The 23,514-nt window shown below is 43.1% G+C and overlaps 2 protein-coding genes across 2 annotated transcripts; both read left to right on the top strand.

Moving 5' to 3' along the window:
• Positions 1-335: 335 nt before the first annotated feature.
• On the top strand, positions 336-2,873 carry LOC125513914 (immune-associated nucleotide-binding protein 1-like). The gene is made up of 5 exons (XM_048679125.2): positions 336-609; positions 1,403-1,677; positions 1,829-1,993; positions 2,082-2,168; positions 2,530-2,873. Exons 1-5 carry the CDS (start codon positions 336-338, stop codon positions 2,842-2,844), a joined length of 1,116 nt encoding a protein of 371 aa, XP_048535082.2. The 3' UTR covers positions 2,845-2,873.
• Positions 2,874-20,430: 17,557 nt separating this feature from the next.
• LOC125513409 (multiple organellar RNA editing factor 2, chloroplastic) lies at positions 20,431-23,167 on the top strand. Its single transcript, XM_048678527.2, has 4 exons — positions 20,431-20,917; positions 21,118-21,215; positions 21,304-21,369; positions 22,816-23,167. The coding sequence occupies exons 1-4, from the start codon at positions 20,493-20,495 to the stop codon at positions 22,965-22,967; spliced, it is 741 nt and encodes a 246-aa protein (XP_048534484.1). The 5' UTR covers positions 20,431-20,492; the 3' UTR covers positions 22,968-23,167.
• Positions 23,168-23,514: the final 347 nt, after the last annotated feature.

Below are 23,514 nucleotides of genomic sequence, written 5' to 3' on the forward strand. Positions count from 1 at the left end.
TTCCCCCCGGCGCCGGCTGGTTGGGCTTCTCAGCTTCCGAGGCAACGAACAAACGAATACGCTTCTCCCTCCTCCTATTTATGTCACCCACTCACTCCCGCGCCGCTTCATCTCCATCACAGCTCCACACCTTTACCAGAGACAAGCACTGCTCCCAGCGAAACCTCCGGCAAAGGTGAGGCCGCTGTGCCTGTGCGCATGCACAGAGTGATCATCTTTCTTCTCCGCCTCTCGGCTGCAATCTCTGGTCTTCTCACCGTGTTTCTTTCCAATACCAAAGATCTTGGTTGCTGACGCGGCGGCGATGTTGTTCCTGTCGGCAGGTCCCATCCATCATGGGTGGCGGCGGTGGCTGTGGATGTGGAGACGGGGACGGCGACGGCAACTTGGTGCTGCCCTGCCAGTCCCCTCCGCTCGCCGAGGTCACCCTCGCCCTCGTCGGTAAGATCGGCACCGGCAAGAGCGCCACCGCCAACTGCATCCTCGGGACCCACGCCTTTGCGTCGGAGTTCGCCTACGTAAGCGTCACCGAGACCTGCCAGAAGAGCAGCGCCACCTTCCACGACGGCTATGGCGCCACCCGCACCGTCAACGTCATTGACACCCCAGGTAACAAAAACAAATAACCCATCCGCAGCCTAATCAGCCGAGCATCTCCAGAGATCTGTTCTGTGCGGTGACCATGCACTGAGGGTTTGCACATCGATCTTCAATTTAAGAATTGAATGTTCTGCCAGCTTTAATTTGTGGAGGAAATTCATTCTCAGGGCCTCTGTTATTTGCATGATTGTAAAAACATGGGAATAGGAAAAACACATGATCGGAATATCATGCCCAAGTGAATCCTACTTGATTTGAATTTGTATGATTGCATCCTATGGAATGTAGTACTAATCATTACTCACAAAAAATTCCTATAGGATTTAGTCCTATGAATCAAATCACCAAAGTACGTAAAATTCCTAAAGACTTTTTGCTTCAAAAATTCCATGTTAGTTTTTAGTGCAACTGAGTAGCCCAACATTTGTCATAAGGGAATGAGCAAAATCATATGTTTTTATTGAAATACAACCATATATAATTTCACACGCACAAGTAGTATGTAGTTTAAAGTTTAAACATAACTAATTTTGAATATATACACATACTTTAAGATTTTAGTGCATTTTTTCTACCTGTCTATTGTGTTGCTGTATGTCATCCCATTTGTTTCATGATACATGGGGAAATTCTCTGTTATTGCCCCAGGAACATTGTTATCTCAATTTTTTATTCACATTTGAAATTGTTTACTTTTTCTGTGTGACCTTTTTGTGCCAATGCGGCCTATATCAAACTAAACATGCATTGCTACGTTGAAGCTGAATTATAACAGTCTCACTATATATTTTCTTTTTGATAGGGTTGTTTGACATGGAGATTTCGATCGAGGATGCCCGTAAAGAGATTGTAAAGTGCATTGACATGAGCAAAGATGGCATACATGCTATGCTTATTGTGTTCTCAGCCACATCACGGTTTTCTTGTGAAGAGCAGAATACAGTTGAGTCAATTAAACGGTTTTTTGGTGACAAAATCGTCAACCACATTATATTAGTTTTCACACATGGAGATGCGGTTGGGGATGAAGTTGCCTGGAAGAAAATGCTAGCTGTGAGGTCCCCGGTTTATCTCCAGGTCTATTTCATATCTTAACACTATCAATAAAGTGTTTCACACTGAGTTTTATTTGATTGTGTGACGCCACAAGAATGATTCTTGTGCAGTTAGTGTATATCAGTTGCAATCTTCTTGCTAACAGCTTATATTTTCATCCTCATTTTTGCAGGACATGATAAAGCTATGCCAAAATAGGGTTTTTCTCTTTGACAACATGACCAGTAATATTGAGCGCCGTGAGATGCAACGTCGGAAATTGCTTGATGCAGTTGACTTTGTTATATCAAGTAATGGTGGCACATCATTTTCCTACAAGATGCTCCCTCACATTCAGGTGATTGATTCAGCTTTTAGTAGTATTACTTCTGGATACATGCACCTCTCTCTCTTTTCTCACCTGTGCTTTTGTTCCCTTGTTGCAGGAAGCAAATGATGGACAAAGTGAGAATAGTACCGGTGGATATTCTGCAGAAAGGATATATGAACAATTGACACAGATAACCAAGAAGGTAAACGAGTTTTACATATTTGAGTCGATTTTGTAGTGGTGTGATCCTGTCTACGGAATTGTTGCAGCAGATTTCTTGCCTTGCTGTTAGTATATGTTAATCTGTATTCCCGCAAAAAAAGATATGTTTGTATGTATAACTATCAGGTGTGAAACAAGGTGACAACTATTTTTTTAGGAAAACATGTGACTGCTGAAGTTTAATTTACATCAATATTATTCATTTTCAGTACTAGAATATTCTTTAAATGGATTTTTTCAGTGGATCATGTGTTTTTCTGCTCTGGATAAGTTGATTATTTTGAATTTCGGATACATGATTCCTACCAATATAGACCTGACTTAATTAATTTCATCGGTAGGTTGATGAAAACCTGAACAGTACAGAAGAGGAGATCCAGAGGCTCAAGGAGAGGCTGGAGAAATCTCAGAAAGAGCATGATAATGTCAAACAAGAAATGACAAATGCAGAGAACCTGAGAAGGCTAGAGGAGCAGAAGATGAAGGAGCAGAAAGTGGAGATCAACAATCTGAGAGAGGAACTTGAGAAGGCAAGGCAGGTAGAGATGGAGCGCAAGGAGAAGGAGATCCAGAGGCTCATGGAGAGCCTGGACCTGGCAAACAAGGAGAAGGACAACTACAGAACGATGTACGAGAACAAGTGCATCGTTATGTGAAGAATCCAGCAAGTCATCTTTGGACATGAAAAATCTGAGGCGCGGAGCATCAGCCTGTGCCTGAACTTCTTTCATGTTATTAAGTATTTTGTTGAAGCTCTTTTGCATGGGGCTGCCATCTATCGTGCCTTTTGTGCATTGCATGCTTCATGTCATCTGGAGACCTTGCCTGGGTTATTGTTTAAGGGGTATCTTTCAGCTATTATTATGTTGACATTTGCTTCCTACTTTGTTGCTTAATTTAGCGCTCTGTTTATCCATTGCATCTTATCTTCCTGAATTTATTCCTTGCACTGGCTGAAGTAAAAATGTGGTAAATTCATTGCAAAACAATTGCTGATCTTACAACAAACATTTCTGAATATTTTCTAGAAGATTTTTTTTTTCAATGCATGGTCTTAAGGTAAACTACAAAACTTGTACATAATGCAAGATTTTAGGTAAACTACAAAACTTGTACATAATGCAGGGTTTCAGGTAAACAACAAAAGTCGATATGCCATAGTCGAGGCCTGTCAGTTTAGTTGCATATCACTCATGTGTGGCCAAATGGCTGGTCGGTGATGAGGGGTCAGTAGTATGTTGATTTGTAGTAGTTTCCCTTGAAATGGCGGGATCTAGCCGTCTAAGGTCATCGCTACCGATTCACATTGTCAATCTAAGCCTGGTGCGCAGTTGACCCACGCACACAGCAGTGCCTCACCCTCTCCTTCACCAATGTGCCCCTACCCCTTCTGAAGAGTGTTCCACAGCGTGCAACAAGGGCTATGGGGGATGTGGGTGTCGGAAATAAAGTCTGGGACACCAACCATCGGTATGAGTTTGGGTCCTACCAATCGATGGAGCTAGCGGCAAGGGCCAAGGGAGTGAAATTTGTGAGCCTCTATAGCAGCCGGGGGGAGATCAACTTCCTCGTGGACAGCCACGAGGTCCTGGCGCCCATCAACATTGATCCCAGTGGTCTCCCGCCGCGAGAAGAGTACATGCCCGAGCTCTGTAGGATGCATTCGGAGCTCGTCATTGAGGAGCACCGGCGGCTCAAGCACTACGAGAAGGGGGCTACTGACGAGGACAGGTTGTCGTCTAGCGCTTTGAACTCCGACTCCTGCTCCGGCAGCTCCGTCTCGGTCGACATGGATTCAGAGAAGATCATGGCTAGTTTAAATCCAGTTTATGCAATGTAGTTTGAACCAAATTGTGTTATCTATTTTATATCCATGTTATGCAACATAGTTTGAATCAAATTGGGCCATCGCTCTTTAAATTTGTCTGAAATTTCTTTTTAGGGAGCTAAATCTGAGAGTTTGATTAGGAACCATATTTTTTGTAGTCCTCAAGTCATGAGTTACAGTTTAAGAAGGCATGTAAGAGCAACTCTAGCCGCCGCCCTAAAATTCAAAGAGTAAAATTTTCATTTTACTCTAGTAATTCGACACCTAGCCGAAATCCTAAATTTTGTAAGGAGTAAAACTATTACTCCTCCACCAACCCCCCCCCCCCCCCCCCGTGTGTCTAAATATACTCGGCGCCCACGCGGCCGAGTAAAATCTTGCCCGCCACTTCCCGCCGTCCTCGCCACAAGGGTGGAGGGCGCGCCAAAGGGGGCAGGGCGCGACCCCCAACCTTGTGGGGCCCTCGGTGACTCCCTGACCTAGATCTTCCTCCTATATATACTCATATACCCCGAAAACTTCCAGAGAGCCACAAAGCCACTTTTCCACCGCCGCAACCTTTTGTACCTGTGAGATCCCATCTAGGGACCTTTTCCGGCATCCTGTCGGAGGGGGACTCGACCACGGAAGGCTTCTACATCAACATCATTGCCTCTCTGATGAAGCGTGAGTAGTTTACCACAGACCTACGGGTCCATAGCTAGTAGCTAGATGGCTTCTTCTCTCTTTTTGGTTCTCAATACCATGTTCTGCTCGATGTTTTTGGAGATCTATTCGATGTAATAATCTTTTGCGGTGTATTTGCCGAGATCCGATGAATTGTGGATTTATGATCAGCTTATCTAAGAACATTATTTGAATCTCCTCTGAATTCTTATATGCATGATTGGATATCTTTGCAAGTCTCTTCGAACTATCGATTTGGTTTGGCCAACTAGATTGTTTTTTCTTGTGATGGGAGAAGTGCTTAGCTTTGGGTTCAATCTTGCGGTGCTCGATCCTAGTGACAGAAAGGGAACCTACACGTATTGTGTTGTTGCCATCGAGGATAACAAGATGGGGTTTTCATCATATTGCTTGAGTTAATTCCGCTACATCATGCCATCTTACTTAATGCGTTACTCTGTTCTTATGAACTTAATACTCTAGATGCAGGCAAGAGTCGGTCGATGTGTGGAGTAATAGTAGTAGATGCAGAACCGTTTCGGTCTACTTGACACGGACGTGATGCATGTATTCATGATCATTGCCTTAGATATCATCATAACTTTGCGCTTTTCTATCAATTGCTCGGCAGTAATTTATTCACCCACCGTAATAATTTCTATCTTTGAGAGAAGCCTCTAGTGAAACCTATGGCCCCCGGGTCTATTTCCATCATATAAGTTTCCGATATACAATTTTAGTTTTCGATTTACTTTCTTTGCAACCTTTTACTTTCCGTTCCATAAACCAAAAATACCAGAAATATTACTTTACCGTTTATCCATCTATATCAGATGTCACTTTGCAAATAACCGTGAAGGAATTGACAACCCCTTTATCGCGTTGGGTGCAACTTGGTGTTTGTTTGTGCAGGTATTCGGTGGCTTGTCGCGTTGTCTCCTACTGGATTGATACCTTGATTCTCAAAACTGAGGGAAATAATTACTCTACTTTGCTGCATCACCCTTTCCTCTTCAAGAGAAAAACCAACGCAAGCTCAAGAGGTAGCAGAGTCGTCAGCGATGATGGGACTAGAAGATGTCAATTACGATTCGTTTTGGGATCATTCGGAGGTGGCCGAAGAAGAGGTGGCCGAAGATGAGATGGAAGAAGAGGAGGTGGTTGAAGAGGAGATGGCCGAAGAGAATGAACTTGAGGAGGTGACCAAAGCAAGTACGAAGACACCAAGGTCACGAACTCACAATTACAATGAAGTTGAAGATACTGCTCTATGCTATGCTTGGATGAACATCTCCATGGATGCAATGGTTGGAACGGGTCAAACCAAGGCTATGTTCTAGAAGAGAATTGCGGAGCACTGCAACAACTCGACGGAGGTGCAATCAAGCGGTACACAAGGGTCTCTTGGGAATCGTTGGGAAACCATTCACGACCAATGCAATCGATGGTCCGGTTGCCTCAATCAACTAAATCATGCACCACCGAGCGGTATGCAAGCCACGGAGTATGACCCGTACACCCAAGAAATCTTCTAGCATAGGAACAAGAAGTTCGGCCACAAGCCCTTCGTGTTGCATAACAAGAATTGGATTAAGAGAGTTGCAGAGACCACTCAAAAGAGATCAAGGTTGAGCATATCCGTTGAGGAGTACGATGAAGTAGATGAAGAGGCCAACAATAGACCTAAAGGGAACATAATTGCAAAAGAGAGAAAGAAGGGAAGTGCATATGGTGGCACATACAAAGAAACATTTGTGGCCATGATTGAGGCCAAGAAGGTGTTGGCGGCCGAACGCAAAGAAGAGAAGATGGTGAGGTGGAATGAGCTGAAGATGTTGGGAATGAGAAATGGAAGGCCAAGTTGGTGGCCGAAGAGAGAATGTTGAAGCTGGAGGAGCGTAAACTTGCAGTTGAGAAGGAGAGGCTTCGTGATGCCAAGAAAGTCGAAGATCATGCTATCATGTTCATCAATCCAACTACAATGGATGAAACCGCAAGAAAATATTTGGAGCTCACTCGTGGGAAGATCTTGACCCAAATGAAAGTCTCTCTTCAGAATGGTGGTGGTGGTGGCGGACGAGAGGGTGGTGGCCGCGAGGATGGTGGTGATGGTGATGGTGGCCATGTGCACCATGATGGCGATGATGATTTCTACGGTGAGGACATTATTTGAGTTCTTGCATGCCATTGGTTGGCCTTGATCCACAACATAACACATGCTATGTTTGTGGTGATTTTGGATCAAACTTTGTGTTTAAGTGATGCCTTTTGGATGAACTATGCATGCTTTAATTTAAAAATCACGATTGATGAAATTATATGTTTGTTAACAGTTATGTTATGCATGTTTTAATTTGAATGTTTTATGATATATATTGTGAAGTATTAGAAGTTCATCCGGTTGGAACAAACAACTTATGTAATTTTTTTACTACACAAGTTTAGGGGATCAGTAGGTGCGACGATCTATAGAGGAGTAAAAGTTTACTAAATTTACTCAACCGGATACTGCTATATTTTTAGGGGATCAGCTAAAGTTGCTCTAAGGTACTCAATCATAAGTGTTCGGCTAGAGATATGCCTTAGAAATACCCTTTGAAACCAGACGGGCGAGAAAACATGTCGATACTATATTTTTGTTTAATACTTATATAATTTTTCTTCTGATTGAACTATAAAATAAACCGGGCCTTTGCTCGAGCTGGTTGATAAAGGCTTGATCGTTATGTGATAAATTCAGCAAGTCATCTTTGGACGAAATCTGCGGTTTGGATCATTGCCCTACATGTGAACTGATGTCATGTTACTAAATATTTTGCTAAATCCTTGTTTCAGTGGTACATCTGGGCTACCATCTATCATGTTTTTTTTGTAGTTTGGAAACCTTGTTCAAGTGGTACTTGTCTTTGAGCAGCTGTTATCATGTCAACATTTGTTTCCTTTTTCGTTGCTTAATTCACCGCTCCGTTTATTCGTGGGTGTACTTCTACTTGCTTTTCTTTGATAGATCATATAATTAGCACTTGTGACCACTTTAATAGTTTGGAGTTGGTGGCCCTCTAATTTTCAACACATGAAAACCCCAAGTTTGATTTGGCCTCTCCAAGTGAATAGCGGAACGTAATGTAACCATGTACAATTGTTATGGTTTATAACTAAACTGGGATAACCTCACTACATAGGTGGATTTTCTAGGAATTGATCCCATAATATCTAAACTTGACTATGACCGTTGGATACTGGGATTGAAGAATCACTATCACAAACATGAATATCACACTGTGTGGGCATAGAAACCAATTTTAAAGTTTGTAATAGTCGGACATTTGCATTTTTTCCCTTAATTTGAACCCACTACACAAATTTGCCTCTAATTCCAAAGTGTGCTCAAATATGCCCCTAATTCTGAAATGTACGGAAGGGAATTTCTATAACCGCACTTAACGGAAGAGGGGCAAATTTGAGCACACTTCGGAATTAGGGGTAAATGTGAGTAGGTGGTTCGAGTTAGGGGCTGAAATGTAAATGACCCTATAATTAATTCATGTTCTTTTTGGTTCGTGTTCTGTTTTGAAATCGGAAGAATCAAAGAGGGGCCTTCTTGAGCAAATGATGTACCTTTTGATAGTTACTCTTTCAGTTTCAAAATCAGGGCTGTAAGAAAAACAAGAAAGACATGTGGAAAAAGAAAATACCCCTAGGAACTGTGGTAATCCGAAACTAAAAATAAATAAGCTAGCATTTATGTCAGATAAATTCCGTACTAACTCAATAACTGCTGGTAACACTTGCCTTAACCGAATCAAAGCACGTTTAATAACCCGATTCCCCCCTTAATCAATAAATACGATTTTTTGAGCGGACTATAAAATGCACACCCACTTCTACTTTTTTATGGGTACTATTTTGAGACAATTGTGTGAAGCTTTATTGAACTGTCACAATGTTTACATAAATGAACAAAAAGATCACCGAGTTGGCCTAACCAGACATGGTGCCCAACCCCTAGAGTACTACTACTTCTGTCCGCCTATGTCTCGCTTAAAGCGAGACAGTAAGATGTTTCGCTGAAAGCAGCTGCCGGATTGGGCCGGCCCAGTGCGGACACATACCTTCAGCGCCATTTTACTCTGTTTCTTTTCACTTTTTTTTTGCATTCTTTCTTTGCTTTTCTTTTTCATTTTACTTTTGCTTATATTTCAAAATATTCTGACTATGTCTACTATAAAAATCACTTTATATACAAAATTTTAAAATGTTAATCATGCACTAAAAATGTTAAAGGTGTATGGAGAAAATGTTTCTGACATATACAAAAAATGTACGATCGATAAGGAAAAGGTAGGATTTTTTCATTTATTTCAAAAATACTAATAATGTATATAAAAATGTTAAATGCATATAGAGAAAGTGTTTCCAATGTATACGAAAAATGTATACACAAAATGAACAATATGTATGGAAAAAGTAGACATCGAAAATATAAAGTTTTAAAAAATGTTAATCATGTATTTGGAAAATGTTAAATATGAATATAAAAATTGTTGGGGAACGTAGCAAAAATTCAAAATTTTCCTACGTGTCACCAAGATCTATCTATGGAGAGACTAGCAACGAGGGGAAGGAGAGTGCATCTACATACCCTTGTAGATCGCTGAGCGGAAGCGTTCAAGTGAACGGGGTTGATGGAGTCGTACTCGTCGTGATTCAAATCACCGATGATCCTAGCGCCGAACGGACGGCACCTCCGCGTTCAACACACGTACGGAACGGAGACGTCTCCCATGCCTTGATCCAGCAAGGAGGAGGGAGAGGTTGATGGAGATCCAGCAGCACGACGGCGTGGTGGAAGTAGCGGGATTCCAACAGGGCTTCGCTAAGCGCTGCGGGAGGAGGTAGATGTGTCACGGGAGGGAGAGGGAGGCGCCAGGCCTTAGATTGGTTTGCTCCTCCTTTTCCCCACTATATATAGGGCCAAGGGAGAGGGGGAGGCGCAGCCCTTGCCCCTTCCTCCAAGGAAGGGTGCGGCCAAGGGTGGGGAGGAGTCCATCCTCCCCAAGGCACCTCGGAGGTGCCTTCCCCTTATAGGACTCTCCCCTTTTCCCATCTCTTGGCGCATGGGCCTCTTGGGGCTGGTGCCCTTGGCCCATATAGGCCAAGGCACACCCCCTACAGCCCATGTGGCCCCCCCGGGGCAGGTGGCCCCACCCGGTGGACCCCCGGGACCCTTCCGGTGGTCCCGATACAATACCGATGACCCCGAAACTTGTCCCGATGGCCGAAATAGCACTTCCTATATATAATTCTTTACCTCCGGACCATTCCGGAACTCCTCGTGACGTCCGGGATCTCATCCGGGACTCCGAACAACTTTCGGATTACCGCATACTAATATCTCTATAACCCTAGCGTCACCGAACCTTAAGTGTGTAGACCCTACGGGTTCGGGAAGCATGCAGACATGACCGAGACGTTCTCCGGTCAATAACCAACAGCGGGATCTGGATACCCATGTTGGCTCCCACATGTTCCACGATGATCTCATCGGATGAACCACGATGTCAAGGACTTAATCAATCCCGTATACAATTCCCTTTGTCTAGCGGTATGTTACTTGCCCGAGATTCGATCGTCGGTATACCGATACCTAGTTCAATCTCGTTACCGGCAAGTCTCTTTACTCGTTCCGTAACACATCATCCCGTGATCAACTCCTTGGTCACATTGCGCATATGATGATATCCTACCGAGTGGGCCCAGAGATAGCTCTCCGCTTACACGGAGTGACAAATCCCAGTCTCGATTCGTGCCAACCCAACAGACACTTTCAGAGATACCTGTAATGCACCTTTATAGTCACCCAGTTACGTTGTGACGTTTGATACACCCAAAGCACTCCTACGGTATCCGGGAGTTGCACAATCTCATGGTCTAAGGAAATGATACTTGACATTAGAAAAGCTTTAGCATACGAACTATACGATCTTTGTGCTAGGCTTAGGATTAGGTCTTGTCCATCACATCATTCTCCTAATGATGTGATCCCGTTATCAACGACATCCAATGTCCATGGTTAGGAAACCATAACCATCTATTGATCAACGAGCTAGTCAACTAGAGGCTCACTAGGGACATGGTGTTGTCTATGTATCCACACATGTATTTGAGTTTCCTATCAATACAATTATAGCATGGATAATAAACGATTATCATGAACAAGGAAATATAATAATAACCAATTTATTATTGCCTCTAGGGCATATTTCCAACAGTCTCCCACTTGCACTAGAGTCAATAATCTAGTTCACATCGTCATGTGATTAACACTCACAGGTTACATCGCCATGTGACTAACACCCAAAGAGTTCTTGGTTTGATCATGTTGCTTGTGAGAGAGGTTTTAGTCAACGGGTCTGAACCTTTCAGATCCGTGTGTGCTTCACAAATCTCTATGTCATCTCCTAGATGCAGCTACCATGTTCTATTTGGAGCTATTCCAAATAACTGTTCTACTATATGAATCCAGTTTACTACTCAGAATAATCTGGACTAGTGTCAAAGTTTGCATCGGCGTAACCCTTTACGACCACCTCCATAATCGAGAAAATTCCTTAGTCCACTAGTTACTAAGGATAACTTTCACCACTGTCCTGTGATCCGTTCTTTGATCACTCTTGTACCCCTTGACTGACTCATGGCAAGGCATACTTCAGGTGCGGCACACAGCATAGCATACTGTAGAGCCTATGTCTTAAGCATAGGGGACGACCTTCGTCCTTTCTCTCTATTCTGCCGTGGTCGAGCTTTAAGTCTTAACTTCATACCTTACAACTCAGGCAAAAACTCCTTCTTTGACTGATCCATCTTGAACAACTTCAAGATCATGTCAAGGTATGTGCTCATTTGAAAGTACCATTAAGCGTTTTGATCTATCCTTATAGATCTTGATGCTCAATGTTCAAGTAGCTTAATCCAGGCTTTCCATTGAAAAACACTTTCCAAATAACCCTATATGCTTTCCAGAAATTCTACGTCATTTCTGATCATCAATATGTCAACAACATATACTCATCAGAAATTCTATAGTGCTCCCACTCACTTCTTTGGAAATACAAGTTTCTCATAAACTTTATATAAACCCAAAACCTTTGATCATCTCATCAAAGCGTACATTCCAACTCCGAGATGCTTACTCCAGTCCTTAGAAGGATTGCTGGAGCTTTGCATACTTATTAGCATCTTTTCTGGATTGACAAAACCTTCCGGTTGTATCACATACAACCTTTCCTCAAGAAAATCGTCGAGGAAACAATGTTTTGACATCCTATCTGCAAGATTTCATAAATAATGCAGTAATCGCTAATATAATTCCAACAGACTCTTAGCATCGCTACGAGTGAGAAAGTCTCATCGTAGTCAACTCTTTGAACTTGTCGGAAAACATCTTAACGACAAGTCGAGCTTTCTTAATGGTGACATTTACCATCATTGTCCGTCTTCCTTTTAAAATCCATCTGTACTCAACAGCCTTACGACCATCAAGTAGTTCTTCCAAAGTCTACACTTTGTTTTCATGTATGGATCCTCTCTCGGATTATATGGCCTCGAGCCATTTATCGGTATCCGGGCCCACCATCGCTTCTCCATAGCTCGTAGGTTCATTGTTGTCTAGCAACATGACTTCCACGACAGGATTACGTACCACTCTGAAGTAGTACGCATCCTTGTCATCCTACGAGGTTTGGCAGTGACTTGATCTGAAGTTTCATGATCACTATCATAAGCTTCCACTTCAATTGGTGTAGGTGCCACAGGAACAACTTTCTGTGCCCTGCCACACACTAGTTGAAGAGACGGTTCAATAACCTCATCAAGTCTCCACCATCCTCCCACTCAATTCTTTCGAGAAAAACTTTTCCTCGAGAAAGGACCCGATTCCAGAAACAATCCCTTATTGCTTTCGGATCTGAGACAGGAGGTATACCCAACTGTTTTGGGTGTCCTATGAAGATGCATTTATCCGCTTTGGGTTCGAGCTTATCAACCTGAAACTTTTTCACATAAGCGTCGCAGCCCCAAACTTTTAAGAAATGACAGCTTAGGTTTCTCTAAACCATAGTTCATACGGTGTCATCTCATCGGAATTACGTGGTGCCCTATTTAAAGTGAATGTGGTTGTCTCTAATGCCTAACCCATAAACTATCGTGGTAATTCGATAAGAGACATCATGGTATGCATCATATCCAATAGGGTGCAGTTATGATGTTCGGACACACCATCACACTATGGTGTTCCAGGCTGTATTAGTTGTGAAACAATTTCCACAATGTCTTAATTCTGTGCCAGACTCGTAATTCAGATATTCATCTCTATGATCATATCATAGATTTTTTATCCTCTTGTCACGACGATCTTTCAACTTCACCCTGAAATTACTTGAACCTTTCAATAATTCAGACTCGTGATTCATCAAGTAAATATACTCAACATCTACTCAAATCATCTGTGAAGTAAGAACATAACGATATCCACTACATGCCTCAGCACTCATTGGACTGCACACATCAAAAATGTATTACTTCCAACAAGTTGCTTTCTTGTTCCATTTTACTGAAAACGAGGCTTTCAGTCATCTTGCCCATGTGGTATGATTTGCATGTCTCAAGTGATTCAAAATCAAGCGAGTACAAAACGGTCCATTTGCATGGAGTTTCTTCATGCATATACACCAATAGACATGGTTCGCATGTCTCAAACCTTTCAAAAATGAGTGAGCCCAAAGATCCATCAACATGGAGCTTCTTCATGCGTTTTATACCGATATGACTTACGTGGCAGTGCCACAAGTAGGTGGTACTATCATTACTATCCTATATCTTTTGGCATGAACATGTGTATCACTACGATCGAGATTCAATGAACCATTCATTTTAGGTGTAAGACCATTGAAGGTATTATTCAAATAAACAGAGTAACCATTATTCTCTTTAAATGAATAACCGTATTGCGATAGACATAATCCAATCATGTCCATGCTCAACGCAAACACCAAATAACAATTATTTAGGTTTTAATACCAATCTCGATGGTAGAGGGAGCGTGCGATGCTTGATCATATCAACCCTGGAAACACTTCCAACACATATCGTCAGCTCACCTTTAGCTAGTCTCCGTTTATTCCGTAGCTTTTATTTCGAGTTACTAACACTTAGCAACCGAACCGGTATCTAATACCCTGGTGCTACTAGGAGTACTAGTAAAGTACACATTAACATAATGTATATCCAATATACTTCTATCGACCTTGCCAGCCTTCTAATCTACCAAGTATCTAGGGTAATTCTGCTCCAGTGGCTGTTCCCCTTATTACAGAAGCACTCAGTCTCGGGTTTGGGTTCAACTTTGGGTTTCTTCACTAGAGCAGCAGCTGAATTGCCGTTTTATGAAGTATCCCTTCGTGCCCTTGCCCTTCTTGAAACTAGTGGTTTCACCAACCATCAACAATTGATGCTCCTTCTTGATTTCTACTTTCGCGGTGTCAAACATTGCGAATATCTCAAGGATCATCATATATGTCCCTGATATATTATAGTTCATTACGAAGCTCTAGCAGCTTGGTGGTAATGACTTCGGAGAACCATCACTATTTCATCTGGAAGATCAACTCCCACTCGATTCAAGCGATTGTTGTACTCAGACAATCTGAGCACAAGTTCAACAATTGAGCTTTTCTCCCTTAGTTTGCAGGCTAAGAAAATCGTCGGAGGTCTTATACCTTTTGACGTGGGCACGAGCTTGAAATCCTAATTTCAGCCCTCGAAACATCTCACATGTTTCGCGACGTTTCAAAAAACGTCTTTGGTGCCTCAACTCTAAACCGTTTAACTGAACTATCATGTAGTTATCAAAACGTGTATGTCAGATGTTCGCAACATCCACCGACCACGTTCGAGGTTCAGCACACTGAGTGGTGCATTAAGGACATAAGCCTTCTAAGAAGCAATGAGGACAATCCTCAGTTTACGGACCTAGTCCGCATAATTGCTACTATCAACTTTCAACTAATTTTTTTTTCTCTAGGAACATATCTAAACAGTAGAACTAAAGCGTGAGATGCGACATAATTTGCAAAATCCTTTTGACTATGTTCAGGATAATTAAGTTCATCTTATGAACTCCCACTCAGATAGACATCCCTCTAGTCATCTAAGTGATTACACGATCCGAGTCGACTAGGCCATGTCCGATTAACACGTGAGACGGACTAGTCAACGTCGGTGAACATCTTCATGTTGATCGTATCTACCATACGATTCATGCTCGACCTTTCGGTCTCTGTGTTCTGAGGCCATGTCTTCACATGCTAGGCTCGTCAAGTTAACCCTAAGTGTTTTTGCATGTGTAAAACTTCTTACACCCGTTGTATGTGAACGAAAGGATCTATCACACCCGATTAACATGTGATGCTTCGAAGCGACGAACTGTAGCAACGGTGCACAGTTAGGGGAGAACACTTCTTGAAATTTTAATGAGGGATCATCTTATTTACTACCGTCGTACTAAGTAAACAAGATGCATAACATGATAAACATCATATGCAATCAAATAGTGACATGATATGGCCAATATCATGTAGCTCCTTTGATCTCCATCTTGGGGCTCCATGATCATCTATTACAAGAACATGATCAATCTCATACATTACATATATCATTCATCACATCCTTTTGGCCATATCACATCACATAGCATACCCTGCAAAAACAAGTTAGACGTCCTCTAATTGTTGTTTGCATGTTTTACGTGGCTGCTATGGGTTTCTAGCAAGAACGTTTCTTACCTACGCAAAACCACAACGTGATATGCCAATTGCTATTTACCCTTCATAAGGACCCTTTTCATCGAATCCGATCCGACTAAAGTAGGAGAGACAGACACCCGCTAGCCACCTTATGCAACTAGTGCATGTTTGTCGGTGGAACCGGTCTCACGTAAGAGTACGTGTAAGGTCGGTCCGGGCCGCTTCATCCCACGATGCCGCCGAATCAAGATAAGACTAGTAACGGCAAGCATATTGAACAAAATCAACGCCCACAACTACTTTGTGTTCTACTCGTGCATAGAATCTACGCAATAGACCTAGCTCATGATGCCACTGTTGGGGAACGTAGCAGAAATTCAAAATTTTCCTACGTGTCACCAAGATCTATCTATGGAGAGACTAGCAACGAGGGGAAGGAGAGTGCATCTACATACCCTTGTAGATCGCTGAGCGGAAGCGTTCAAGTGAACGGGGTTGATGGAGTCGTACTCGTCGTGATTCAAATCACCGATGATCCTAGCGCCGAACGGACGGCACCTCCGCGTTCAACACACGTACGGAACGGAGACGTCTCCCATGCCTTGATCCAGCAAGGAGGAGGGAGAGGTTGATGGAGATCCAGCAGCACGACGGCGTGGTGGAAGTAGCGGGATTCCAACAGGGCTTCGCTAAGCGCTGCGGGAGGAGGTAGATGTGTCACGGGAGGGAGAGGGAGGCGCCAGGCCTTAGATTGGTTTGCTCCTCCTTTTCCCCACTATATATAGGGCCAAGGGAGAGGGGGAGGCGCAGCCCTTGCCCCTTCCTCCAAGGAAGGGTGCGGCCAAGGGTGGGGAGGAGTCCATCCTCCCCAAGGCACCTCGGAGGTGCCTTCCCCTTATAGGACTCTCCCCTTTTCCCATCTCTTGGCGCATGGGCCTCTTGGGGCTGGTGCCCTTGGCCCATATAGGCCAAGGCACACCCCCTACAGCCCATGTGGCCCCCCCGGGGCAGGTGGCCCCACCCGGTGGACCCCCGGGACCCTTCCGGTGGTCCCGGTACAATACCGATGACCCCGAAACTTGTCCCGATGGCCGAAATAGCACTTCCTATATATAATTCTTTACCTCCGGACCATTCCGGAACTCCTCGTGACGTCCGGGATCTCATCCGGGACTCCGAACAACTTTCGGATTACCGCATACTAATATCTCTATAACCCTAGCGTCACCGAACCTTAAGTGTGTAGACCCTACGGGTTCGGGAAGCATGCAGACATGACCGAGACGTTCTCCGGTCAATAACCAACAGCGGGATCTGGATACCCATGTTGGCTCCCACATGTTCCACGATGATCTCATCGGATGAACCACGATGTCAAGGACTTAATCAATCCCGTATACAATTCCCTTTGTCTAGCGGTATGTTACTTGCCCGAGATTCGATCGTCGGTATACCGATACCTAGTTCAATCTCGTTACCGGCAAGTCTCTTTACTCGTTCTGTAACACATCATCCCGTGATCAACTCCTTGGTCACATTGCGCATATGATGATGTCCTACCGAGTGGGCCCAGAGATACCTCTCCGCTTACACGGAGTGACAAATCCCAGTCTCGATTCGTGCCAACCCAACAGACACTTTCAGAGATACCTGTAATGCACCTTTATAGTCACCCAGTTACGTTGTGACATTTGATACACCCAAAGCACTCCTACGGTATCCGGGAGTTGCACAATCTCATGGTCTAAGGAAATGATACTTGACATTAGAAAAGCTTTAGCATACGAACTATACGACCTTTGTGCTAGGCTTAGGATTAGGTCTTGTCCATCACATCATTCTCCTAATGATGTGATCCCGTTATCAACGACATCCAATGTCCATGGTTAGGAAACCATAACCATCTATTGATCAACGAGCTAGTCAACTAGAGGCTCACTAGGGACATGGTGTTGTCTATGTATCCACACATGTATTTGAGTTTCCTATCAATACAATTATAGCATGGATAATAAACGATTATCATGAACAAGGAAATATAATAATAACCAATTTATTATTGCCTCTAGGGCATATTTCCAACAAAAATATTTCTGGTGTATGCAAAAAAATTAGAATGTGTATGGAAAAAATTAGATATAAAAATGATGTATTTAAAAATATCATGAATTTAGAAAATTTTAAACTTGTATATAAAAATGTTTCTAATGTATACAAAAAAATATAGATAGTGACCATAAAAAGTAGACATCAAAACCTATATGTTTAAAAAACTGTTAATCATCAATTTGGAATATGCTACAAGTGAATATATAAATGTTCCGGAAAATGTACAATGTTTCTGAGAAAAGTAGGTATTCCATATAAATGGGAGAATATCATACGCAAACCAAAATTCGGTGGAAACCGGTCAAAACCATGAGAAGAAGATGTTTTGGAGTTTCAAAAAAATCTAAAAAAATACGGGATGTTAAGAGGATGATGTTTTATTGTCACGCAAAATTTCAAATTGAAACACATTATGAGATGTGAGCTATGAAAAAGACAAAATCAGCGTTGAATAGTGCTGAATAGTAATATCACTATTCAGGGCTGAATTTGTCTTTTTCATAACTCCCATCTCGTAACGTGTTTCAACTTGAAATTTTGTGTGGCAATAAAATTTCCTGTATTTTTTTCAGGTTTTTTTCGAAAATTTAAAATATGGTTTCCACAAAGTTTTTATTGAATATTGGTTTTCATATGATATTCTCCCTATATAAATATATGTTCTAATAATATTAAGCATGTATTTTTAAAATATTAATCATGTAAATGAATATGCTCCTAGTATAAATAAAAAATGTATAATGCGCATGAAAAAAGTAGACACTAAAAAAATATAAGTTGTCAAAAATATTAATCACGTGTTTTAAAGATGTTTAACGTGTATATAAAAGTTGTTCCTCGCGTATAAGAAAAATTAACAAAGAAAACCTACAAAAACCTAAAAGGGAACACACAAAAAAATCAAAGGAAGCAAAAAAGAAAAGCAAAAAAAAGTTAAAACCGACAAAAAAGAGAAATAAAGAAAGAAAAGAGAGAGAAAACTGACGAAAACTAAGAAAGAAACAAGAAGTGGCTGAAAACAGAAAACCAATGAAGAAACAAGGAAATCGGTAAGAAAAAAATCAAATAAAGAATGAAAAAAATGTAAGAAAACTAAACCAAACCCACACAGATGACATCGATCGAGCGAACGAGAAGCGAGGCAAACAACAAAAATCATCTAAATGGGTCGGCCTAGAAAACAACAAAAGAGGAAAAATCCTTTAGCGAGACGAACTACCATCTCATATTGATCGAGATATAAAGAGTAAGTTAGGGGTACCTTTGCAGGAGCCCCTCAAGGGTGAGTTATGGTGCACTAAGAACTACCACCGACAACACTCTCAACCGCTACCATGTGTCGCGTGCTGGGCGCTCCCTTAGAATTTTATGTTTTTATATTTTCCTATATGCGTTGTCGTTGTTTAGATTGTTTTTTTAGGGAGGTGGGGGGTATGGATTTTTCGGTTTTGTTAGATTTTGCATAATATTTTTTTCATGAGAGGCACAATTTTATTTTCTTGTGTTGGCACAAATTTGCTTTTGCGGGAGGCACAACTATACCTCTTGGAAAGGAAAAAAGTATTTTTCCCCTTCCATGAGGGGCACACGTTTGCTTCTTATGGATGCACATATTTGTTTTCTGCAAGAGGCACAACTATACCTCTCAGAAAAGGAAAAAAATGCATTGTGTTTTTGCTTCCATAAGAATACAGATCTACTTCTCATCGGGGCACTAATTTGCTTACCTGAGAAAAAAAATGCATTTTTTTTTGCTTCCACGAGAGTGGCAAGTGTTCTTGTGGAGGCATAGGTTTACTTCCGCGGGAGACACATTTGTGGCTTTCAAAAAAGGGAAAAAAACTTTTTTTCTTTCTAGTAGAGACACATATTTGATTCTCGTTGAAGCACAAAATTTCTTCCGCGAGAAGCACAATTGTGCCTCTCGGAAAGGGAAAAAAGTGAATAAAGAAACATGCTTCCAGCCGTGGTTTTTTCTAATGATTTTTTCATAAAAAGAAAGTTCATCAAAACCTATTAACATGCGATCTAGTTTTAAAAATCTCGACGCTAAGAGCCTGTTCTGAAGTCCTCCCAGCTCTCCCAACTCCACAAATTCAGCTTCCCGACCTAGCTTCTCACTCCACACAATGGTTCACGTCCGTTCGGGAGCGAAAAAACTTCTCCATTGCCCAGCTTGGGCTGGTAGCGTTGGGCTGGATGGAGAACGTTCGATGGACTAGTAGCCCAATTTTAAGGCAAGCATGTAGCCCCAAAAAAGGAGAGCTATATCTCTCTACGAGGAAGGACCCACACGCCAGTTTTCGGAAAAAGAAAGAAGGGAGGAGAGAGATTAAGGGAAACGTTTTCTTCACTTGGCGGTGGCATACCAGGTAATTCCCGAAGCTATGATTTCGCGGCTTCTGTAACTCCATGCTCATTACACTATGATGGACCACAACTTCTCTAAGTTAGCTTCCGGGAGCTAGAGCGTTCGGCTCGGCTCCGCACATGAGATCTGTGAAAGTGTGGAGCCGGGTGACTCCAGAATAGGCCCTGATAATTCAACGATGAAAACGGTTCAGGATCCAGACGCACCATTCAAGAGATAAAATGTTTTCTAAAGCGAAACTTGGAGAAAAAGGCTGCCACTTGTCAGCCTATGAGAAGGTGCGAATAACCTTTGCAAAGGGTACCCTTGAGTAGTGATTTCGCGAGATATGGCTCTCAAGCTACTAGGGGAGAAAACCGAATTCCTAAATCCACACAAACTGCCGCGGGCTTCAGCCGCGCGGATAAAAGCCCATGTGATCCACAGCAAGAGGCCCATTTAAGCTTAAACCCATGTCCCCTAAACCCCCCGTAGGTCTCCGTCCCGGCTCCATCCCGAATTCCCCATTCCCCATCTCCCTCCCTCTCCATGGCCGCCGCCGCCGCTTCCATGGCCCGCAGGCTGCTCTCCCCCACCACCTCCTCGCCGTCCACCGCCATACGCCTCCTCATCTCCCGCCGCATCGCCTCCGCCCCGTCCATCCCGCGCGCCCCGGCGGCGGCGGCGAGGGAGATGCTGCGCCCGGCGGCCGTCGCCTCCTCGTCCTCCTTCCTCCTCCGCGGCGCCGGGGGCGCCAGGGGAATGGCGCGGCGGCCGGGGGGCGACGGGTACTCCCCCGCGCGGGGCGGGGGCGGGGGCGGAGGGGACCGCGCGCCCACGGAGATGGCGCCGCTGTTCCCCGGGTGCGACTACGAGCACTGGCTGATCGTCATGGACAAGCCCGGCGGCGAGGGCGCCTCCAAGCACCAGATGATCGACTGCTACGTCCAGACCCTCGCCAAGGTCCTCGGAAGGTACCCATCCGTCCAGCCTCTATCCCGTCGCGAGATCGGCTCACTCAGTCTCGCTCATTGCTCGGAAAATGAGTGACAAGGACTACAAATTTGAGTCTTGCTTGGGTTGGAAGACCAGCTCAGTGTTACCTTCTGTCAAGTAGTATTGTTCATGTAAGCCTGATGATATGATGTTGCTCTGTCTCTGAATGTTGTCCCAGCGAGGAGGAGGCCAAGAGGAAGATTTACAACGTCTCGTGCGAGCGCTACTTCGGGTTCGGGTGTGAGATTGATGAGGAGACATCCAACAAGCTTGAAGGTTTTTTGTGCTTATTAACTACATTGAAAACCAGTCATGAGCTGTTTCTCCTTCTGTGTATTTTTTAATTATGTATGGTGTACTGCAGGGATTCCTGGTGTTCTGTTTGTACTCCCCGATTCCTATGTGGACCCTGAACACAAGGACTATGGAGGTAATTCTCGACATACTATACTTATCCTGCAACCATCTTCTGGTTTGTTTTGTTTGGTATGCCATCCATGGAAGGGAGCTAGACTATTTGGTTCTTTGTGGGATTAGGACTGCTCAAATCGACAACCATTTTAGATTTCTGCAGACTGATTGTTTTGTGCCAACCAGCAAGACACCTATTGCCCAGTATCATTTAAATGATTCCATCTAGGTGGTCTGATGCAGCCTTATGAGTAATATATTTGATTCGGTTGCTGATAAACTTTTAGATGGTTGTGTATGTTTGTAGAAAAACTAATCATGGAACGCACTCCCTCTGTAATTGCAATCCTTGGTGCTCTAACCTGTCTCTGCTGAGCAATGAAGCCTAACACACACTATCAAGTGCTGTAGGCAGTATGTATAATACATCATTAAACATTAATGCACCATATAAAGTTGTAGGAGCAAAGTGTATAATTGTGTATTTACGAGTATATTGTCAACTTCCAACGTTTGCTCTGTTGTCCATGTGGTTGAAGCAATGAAGTCTAGTGTGCGATTCTTGCTATGGGCATGTAAATATGTAACAAATACCTGCATATTCTCTGAAAGTTATTTATGCCCCAAGTATTGGAAAATATTTGTAGAGGTGAGAGGTACAATAAATTATCACGAAACATATTCCCTCTTTAGTTACAACTTACAACCATTGCTGCTCTAATCTATCCAGGGTGGGCACTGACACCTAACGCACACAATCAAGTGCTATGAGCATTGTTTGTATATATATAACAGTAACAGTGCACGGTATCAAGTGCTATGAGCATTTCTGTGTAGTTGGGTATTTATAACTATCTTCAACTACCGAAATTTGCTATACAGTCCATGTGGCTGAAGCAATGAAGTTTAGTGCGTGATTCTTGCTTTGAGTGCTAATGGGATCCTAACAAGTCCCTGCATATTCTCTAATGGTATTTATGCCGACAAAACATGGTAAGAGCAGTGCCTCTAGTGTTGATTATATCTAAGAGAAATGCTCCGCCTTGCTAATTTTACCATGAAACTTGGGGTAGTCAGCTATTTCTGGTCAAAGCAAGTGGTTTTCCTGAGCTATGCCTTGGTTTGCATACTACTCCCTCCAATCACAAATATAAGATGTTCTAATTTTTGTGTGAATCGGATGCATATAGACATGTTTTAGTGTGTTCATTCATTTCAGTCCGAATATGTAGTCCATATTGAAATAACCAAAACATTTTATATTTGTGAATGGAGGGAGTAGCATACTATTAATTTGTTCCTTCGCCTTGATGTAGTGTCCAAGTTACTGTTTACGAAACGTTGACCCAACTAAGAGATGGCGCATTCACTTATGTCTTGCTTTACATGTTTGGTGATATTTGTAATATGTGTTTGATGAAAGAATACTGACAATCTTATTCCGACGTTTGGCTATGATGTGCAGCCGAGCTGTTTGTGAATGGGGAGATTGTGCAGAGATCACCCGAGAGGCAGAGGAGGGTGGAGCCCGTTCCGCAGAGAGCGTCGGACAGGCCGAGGTACAACGACAGGACCCGGTACGCGCGCCGGAGGGAGAACCAGCAGCAGCAGCGATGATCCACCACACGACCGGCCGAGGCCCGAGCTAGAGGCAACCTGCTGTGCTGTTTTCAACCCCTCGACACAGCAAGTAGTTGGTATTGCTTGGTTTTAGCAATCCGTTTCATGTTGCTACTACTCTGTTATCTGTATGTATTTGACGACTTGGAGCTTGAAACTAAGAACCTTGATAGCATAAAAGAAATTTAGAGCTGTGAGTCGTGTACTTCTGCCAGCTTGTCATGCCGAAACTTGAACGGCGTAGATGATTCGAGCTGAGATTCTGATTGAAGGTTGAGGCGTGGCAGAGCATCTTCACCTGAATATATTGCTCAAAATGTGTACAATATTACGGGAAGGCGCCTCAACCCAACTTGAATCAGCAGGTAGATGGCACCTCGGCCTACAATTCTTTTGCATCTTCCGAAAGGGACGAGAGAGTATGCCCATCAAGCTTCTACCTCGTTGCTGTTCCGAACCGGCTGGTGGAGCGGAAAACCATGGAGTGGTCGAGATCTAGTATGTTCTTGGAAGCGGTGCATAGTGCATGTAGCAAGCCCTTAAG

Source organism: Triticum urartu, chromosome 6A (assembly GCF_056163025.1).
Source record: "Triticum urartu cultivar PI428250 chromosome 6A, HENAU_Tu73, whole genome shotgun sequence".
Lineage (NCBI taxonomy): Eukaryota > Viridiplantae > Streptophyta > Magnoliopsida > Poales > Poaceae > Triticum > Triticum urartu.